This window comes from Mesocricetus auratus, unplaced genomic scaffold, assembly GCF_017639785.1.
Source record: "Mesocricetus auratus isolate SY011 unplaced genomic scaffold, BCM_Maur_2.0 Super-Scaffold_4256, whole genome shotgun sequence".
Taxonomy (NCBI): domain Eukaryota; kingdom Metazoa; phylum Chordata; class Mammalia; order Rodentia; family Cricetidae; genus Mesocricetus; species Mesocricetus auratus.
In genome coordinates this window covers 79376629-79383423 of record NW_024429182.1, presented here as the reverse complement: position 1 = coordinate 79383423, position 6795 = coordinate 79376629, and the positions used below count along the sequence as shown (strand labels likewise).

General features: G+C 43.3%; 1 protein-coding gene across 1 annotated transcript; it reads right to left on the bottom strand.

The window, feature by feature from the left end:
- Positions 1 to 34: 34 nt before the first annotated feature.
- Positions 35 to 5943, bottom strand: Thumpd1 (THUMP domain containing 1). Its single transcript, XM_005064485.4, has 4 exons — positions 5680 to 5943; positions 4363 to 4534; positions 2896 to 3144; positions 35 to 2131 (listed from the first exon to the last, which is right to left on the bottom strand). The coding sequence occupies exons 1-4, from the start codon at positions 5908 to 5910 to the stop codon at positions 1725 to 1727; spliced, it is 1059 nt and encodes a 352-aa protein (XP_005064542.1). The 5' UTR covers positions 5911 to 5943; the 3' UTR covers positions 35 to 1724.
- Positions 5944 to 6795: the final 852 nt, after the last annotated feature.

The following is a 6795-nucleotide window of genomic DNA, read 5'->3' as shown; positions in this document are numbered from 1 at the left end:
TATGGGGCAGAAAATAAAGTACAGAATGCCAAACTTCATAGAACGAATCCATTTTTATTTTTTAAAATATCAGAACTATGAAAACAACCTGAACATTCAGCTGTACCAAGAACAAAATGCAAGTGAAAACATCTGAAAACTTTCCTTCAGCTTTGGAGAAGAGTGTCTTACAGTACCAAGCTTAACTCCTTTGTCTGCAGAGCAGGACAGGTGCACTGGCCCACATCACTGGGATTTGGTTTCTGCTTCTTTATTTTCTGTTTTAACTGCTATAGCTTAAAACAAAAACAAAAACAAACAGACAAAAAACCACACTCAATTCCTACCCTGGGATCATCTGTAAACTAACACACTGAAATGTCAGTAAAAATGTAGTCGTCAAATCTGAAAGCAAAGCAAAATGAGTAAGTGAACTTAGATTCCAAGACACATGGTATTGTATAACTAGCAAACAAGTCACACTCAGGTTTTACTAAACACAAATAAGTAAAAAGGCAATCAAAACCAAAGTATAAATCAAAATCTAAGTGTAGCATCTTCACCAAGCTCCAAAACATTGCGTCTGAGCAAACAGTAATTTATCCCCAGGACCTTTGTCCTACACTAAGAAAAGTCCCTTTTTCTCGGAGAAAGCCTCAAAAAGGCACAAGGATTCTCTCCTCCCTTTCCCCCTAGGTGACACTAACACACATCCTTTCAAGATGGTTTCAATCTCAGACCTGAGTTAACATGTCAAAACCCCTGAGGATACTCCAGCCCCATCTGCATTAGCAAGGTGCTGCCTTTTCTCTGTGTCTCCCATAGCCTCATGGTCTGGCTCACCAAGCAAGCCTCTAGTTATCTGAGAATAAATACATTCTCATGTCACTAGCTCTTTATTTAGCCACTTGTGCCAAGAACCATAGCATTTCCACTCTTCCTAACTTGTTTTAAGATTTAAGCACAAACTTTTCCCCCATCCTAATGTTACAGCCACTTCGCAGTCCCTACCTTGACTGTTGGTTTTGCAGTTCTCATAGGTCTCTTCCACCCTTTACATTCTCTACCTGTGAGGAACTCTTGAAAGCTCGACAAACTGAAAGGACAGCTTGGACAGCACGCCAGTGAAATCTGGTGCAGTAGCTTTTCGCTGTTTTGTACTAGTATTTGAAGTGACTCGGCAGAGTGATTCCTCATCCCTAACCTTATCAGAAACATCCATGGGTCTACACCTGGAACAGTTCTCTTCTACCTCACATCTCTGAAACTGCAGCCATGGGCCATCAGATTTGCTCTTAACATTAAAACAAACAAAACAAGAAAAAACAGAAAAAGTACAAAGCCATCACAAAGTGATTCCCACATAGTCCACAGTGCCACTTCTCTGTGTGTACAATGAGACAGCAGGGACAGCGGAGCTGTAGGTGGCACATAACTTCCTCGGAATGAGAATGTCCTGCTGATCTCCCACTAAGATACTGTTCAGTTCCACATCAGTAGGCAGTGCTTAAAGGGAAACTAGAGAAAGCAGTCAGGAGGCAGAGGTCAACGCCATCCTCCTCCCACCCTCCCCTAGGTTAACAGTACATTGGTCTGTACACACTGACATAAAGGCCTGGAAAGGCTCTAACAAGACCGTCAACAGGGGTTGTGAGATCAGCATTAAGCAGCACACAAAAGTCAAAATATATTATCACAATTTTACATGGAACCCCAGCTGAGAACCACCTCCCCCACAGAAAGACCTATGAGAGTTCATTTTCCTTTGCTGTGGGTCCTTCCGAGACTTGACTTTCAAGTTCAGGTTTAACTTCTTCCTCATTCCCTGCCTGGGTTTCAGATCTTGGTTTTCTCTGCCCAGGCTCCTCGCTGCTCTCTGGTGCCACCTGCGGGTTATTCTTCCCATCTGAAGGATCATTTTGATTCAACTTGCCATCAGGTTCCAATTTTGATTCTTTGCCATTTCCCAGCTTTGGGTGTGGCTGTGAGTCTTTTGCACTCTTTACAACCTCTTGGAGGTTGTATTTTCTGAATAGCACATAATCTTTCACAACACTCAGGCAACACACAGCTTTGATGATTTCTACCACCACCGTGTATTCTGGATTAGTGAGATCCACTTTGTTTTCTGAATTGAGGCTGCCCACTATTCCTGTAACAAAAACAGGAAAATGGGATAAGATGGAAGGATATCACTAAGCCTGATGAAGTCAAACAGGCTTTCATCCCTTACTATCTGGGATTTGTTAAAAAACGGGTTTACAAAAATTCACTGTTCTATGTGGCCATCAATCAAACTCCATTAATACTTTGGTTTTTAATAAATAAATACAAATGAAACCTTGAGACATTTAATAAGAGAACAGTTGGAGTGGAGAGATGACTCAGTGACTATGTTCATGCACTGCTTTTGCAAAAGACCCATCAGTTCCCAGCACTTAGGCTGGAAGGCTAGACAGTCAGCTCAAAAGGTTATTACAGTCGCTTTGGCTTCTGTGGACACTGCATTCATGTGCACAAACCCAATTAAGTGTGAATCAAAATATTTAGGGAAGAAAATAACATCTGTACTTAACATGAACACAGTTTTTAGTTGTCATTACCACTAAACAAGACAGTTCAACTATTTTCATAGACATTCCATCAGACTTAGTATTTATTATAAGAGATCCAAACCAAAGACAATATAAAGTATATGGGAAAGTATGTGCAGTTTATATACAAATTCATCAAAACAGCCAGGTTATATAAGACTTACCTGGGCACGTGGAGGTTTTGGTACTCCTAAGGGATCTAATGACCAATCTCCCATGTATATGGGCTTTTAATGGTACTTTCCCAAATACCCAATTTTGACTCAAAGGCTTTTTACCAGAGACTCTGTCTCCCATCTATAAAATCACTAAGAAAACCCACCTGCCAGCTCTTTAATAACTTCTTCTCTATTCATATGGCTGTTATTTCGAGATTTGTAGACAATCTGAAATGTCCCTTTGTTTGGGGCTTTAAACCAGGGCTCCAAAAATGTTTCTGCATATTTTTTCATATCTTCTAAGAAAGCTTTACATGTGCCTGAGATGGGCAACATTCGAAGAATAACTCGTGTCTTCTTTTTCTTGGTTTTGTACATATCCTGGAGAATATGATGCACTAATTTCTCAGGTTCTAAGAGAAAAGAAAAAATGAAATTACACAGGAAAAAACAAGGTTTTGTACCAACTAATATTTTTCTAGTGCCTATCATACACTTTAACTTTTCATTATCTTTACTGCTTTTGCTATAAATAAATGTTGATACAGTCTCCAGAATCAATGCTTTGGGATGTCCTTACTTAAATAAACCACAATACCTTACTTTTGTGTTCTTGTTAATACAAATTAGAGTAACAAGCATTATACAGCACAATTTTACAAAAACAAAATCACTTCAAGACTTACTCAATCCACTAGTTACTTCGTACAGCCAGCTCTCAGCTGGGAAAGAATCCCAGCACCATGTAGTACAAACACAGTGTAGCATACCACGACACAGTGAATCATAGACTACTTCCCAACCACACACATCTGCCTGAGACGTCAGTGTTAATATTTTTGAATTAGTGTGTATTTCCAAGCCTTTAACTAATTGGATCAGCCTCCCCATTCCGAAGTGGAAACTAAACCTGGTTCTAAATAGCAGCTGCTCTTTTGAGACAGAACATACACTTTCATTCTACCTTAAGTTACGTACAAAGGAAGGACGTAGTGAAAGGATAGGCATTGCGCTGGCCTGCCCTGTTACCTGGCAGGATGCACTCAGGCAGCACTCTGGCCAGCCCAGAGTTCTGTGAGAACCATGCAGGTGCAAAGGACCCCTTTAAAGGACTGACCCCTGCCTGCTTATGCTCTCTTTTACTCTCATCTTCCTCTCCATCTCATCTCTCATCTCTCTCTCTCTCAGCTCTGCATGGGTTGGTTACCCCTCACCGCCCCCTTTCCTTCCCTGTCTATCAATAAAACTCCACGTGGGATCGTTGAGTCACAGTCTGTGTCTTGTTACTGGTAAACTTAGACATTTTAACAACATGTAGCACAGCCAGGTCCCCACTCTTAAGTCAATGCTCTCCTCACTACCTTCCATCTCTTCACATTAGAAGACAAAAATAACATACTTCCAAAATGTGGAGTAAAAAAAAAGCCAAATTACCCAAGTATGGTCTATGTCATCTGAAAATGGGTTCAGAAACACCTGGGCACTGACCTACAACTGATGGAACAGGGGGATGTTAGCACGGAGTGACTGACAGCCATACCACGAAGCCCACTGTCTAGGCAGTATCTGCTAAGAAAGAGATGCCCAGACACTGTGGGACCAGTGATCTCAGGGTTATTATTCAGACACACCTATCCCAAGGGTCCTGATGAAGACAACATTATTTGCTCCACTCTCCATTGACTGGAATCTTCTCAGTCTCATCTCTGTAGAAGCCTTAATGTCACCAACTTCTTTCTTCAAGGCGGCCTCCACATCGTCTTCTCCCTCACTTCCAGACTGCTGCTGGTCCTTGTCTATAAACTGTTTACATGAAACCAATAAACGAAAACAACACATCAGTTCATGTTCAAACACTGTAATTAACTATGTATGTGAAACCCCCAAGGGTGGAGGTCTCAATGTTTACTATAAACGTTTTTATTAGAAGACTAAAATAATACTACTTCCAAAATATAGACTACAAAATGAATTCCGTGACTGTGGCAGGTGTCATCTGGAAATGGTTTCAGAAATATCTGTACAGAGGCAGGCGATATGTTCAGCAGATGAAGCATGTCACACTGGACTTTAACACCATCATTACGTACCATTGTGGCTGACAGGATACTCTCTTTTGGTAAGATTAGAATCATATGCATAAAAGAACTAAAACCATTACTCCCGCTCTACTAAGAAACAGGGCACAGAAGGACAATAACTTGCTTAAGCCAGGTACAGTGCCCAATACTTGTAATCCCTACACGTGGGAAACTGAAGCCAGTCTAAGGTAGCCAGCAAAGTCTCCCTTCAAAAACAAAAGGAACACCACCACAACAAAAAGAAACTTGCACAAGACACCAGCATAGACAAGACATGTGCCTGCTGCCCAGCTCTCTGTCCTACCAAGGGGGTTTTCACTACAATCAGGTCATAAAAATAACTGTGCACATTGGAGGAGTCTTTGCAAATTCATATTCTGCCCCCTCCTCTCAAATAATGGGACCCGCTGCACTATCTTTCTCCACACTTCAGGGGGTGCAGGTAGGTGTGTTCCAGACTGCCACAGAATGAGCTTTGGGGTTCACGCGTTTTTAGTTTCTTAAATGTATTTTCAAGTACACATGGAAACTAGAATCCCTATCAAACTTCCACTGCCTCCGAAATTTTTGCTTGTACCAACTTCACATGGTCGCAAGAAGTTCGCTTCTGAAAGTTGTTCAGCACACTACCTGGTCTATAGGAGGCAATCAATACGTGGGGGCCACCGTCATTAGTGATATTAAGAAATGATCAAAGAACCAGCCCATAAGTACACACCCACCAGGCAGGCGACCTCAATAGCAGCCACACCGGGGGCGGGAAGGTAGGCGAGGTCATGCAAGCAGCGTAAAGGCGCATCAAAGCAACTGCGCTTCCGCTCCCCCGGCAGAGTCGTGCAGGCGGCTCGTTCTCCCCGAGGCCGGTACCTTTTCGGGTCCGTACATGTCGTCGCCATACTCGTTGAGCAGGCTGTAGGCCTCCTCCACGCACTTGCGCTCGTTCATGTTGCAGGTGATGAGGATGCCCTGCAGGCCAGGCTCCAGCTGCCGCGGCCCGCCTGCGTCGAAGCGCCGGGCCCGCTTGGCCGGCAGGAACTGGGCCTTGCCTTTGCGCTTTCCGCCGACCGGTTGAGAGGACTGCTGGACGGGGGCCGCCATGCTGACACTGCTCCACGTTCTTTGGTGACTACGTCTGCGCAGACGCGGGGTCGTTGCGTCACACCTGCGCGACAGTCTGCTCTAGCGGTTCCGCCCGTCGCCTTTGGTGACTCCGGGCTGCCCCACCCCTCGCGCAAATGACTGCCGCTTCAAGATAATCAGCATGTAAACATAGAATTCGGACTCTATCTGGACCTAAAACGTGCTCAGAAAGAACTGGTTTATTTAGTCACTAATGTTTACTGCTTTTTTAAATTAATGTTTATCATGCTAGTCACTGCCCCAAGCGCTGAAATTGGGCCGTCATCAGAACATGAAATTTATTGTCCTAACAATAAACCAAGTTTTCTTAGGAGGCCACCAAATCACTTGGCGTTTGTGTCTTTTCAAATGTGCATGTTCAATTCAACTTTCTCTGGTGGTGCTTGAGAGGACATCAGATGTACAAAGACCCGGGAGCTGAAGAAATTCAGTGAGGGCAGACCCTGATGCCATGGGAACATTAAAGATTAAGCTGCAGAAGTGTGCCTATATTAATAATGCAATTACTGTATCAATCAGTTTCTCCATGCTCCTTTTAGACACTGAAGTCCTGACATTTGAAAGTGACATTATGGTACGATGTTCTCTGTGCCCTTGATTTTGACAGGAAAGTTGCATTGCTGAACAAAACCATTGATACAAAAGAGGGTTTGTCTCAAAACGATTACCTACCTAATCCAGTGACATACCCCCTGACACAAATGTGGGGTGGACTGTTGTGGTGGTTTGAAAGAAAATGGCCCCCAAAAGGAGGAGGTGCGGCTTTGTTGGGAGTAAGTATGGTCTTGTTGAAGGAAGTGTGTCACTGTGGAGGTGAGCTTTAAGGTCTCATGTATGTTCAAG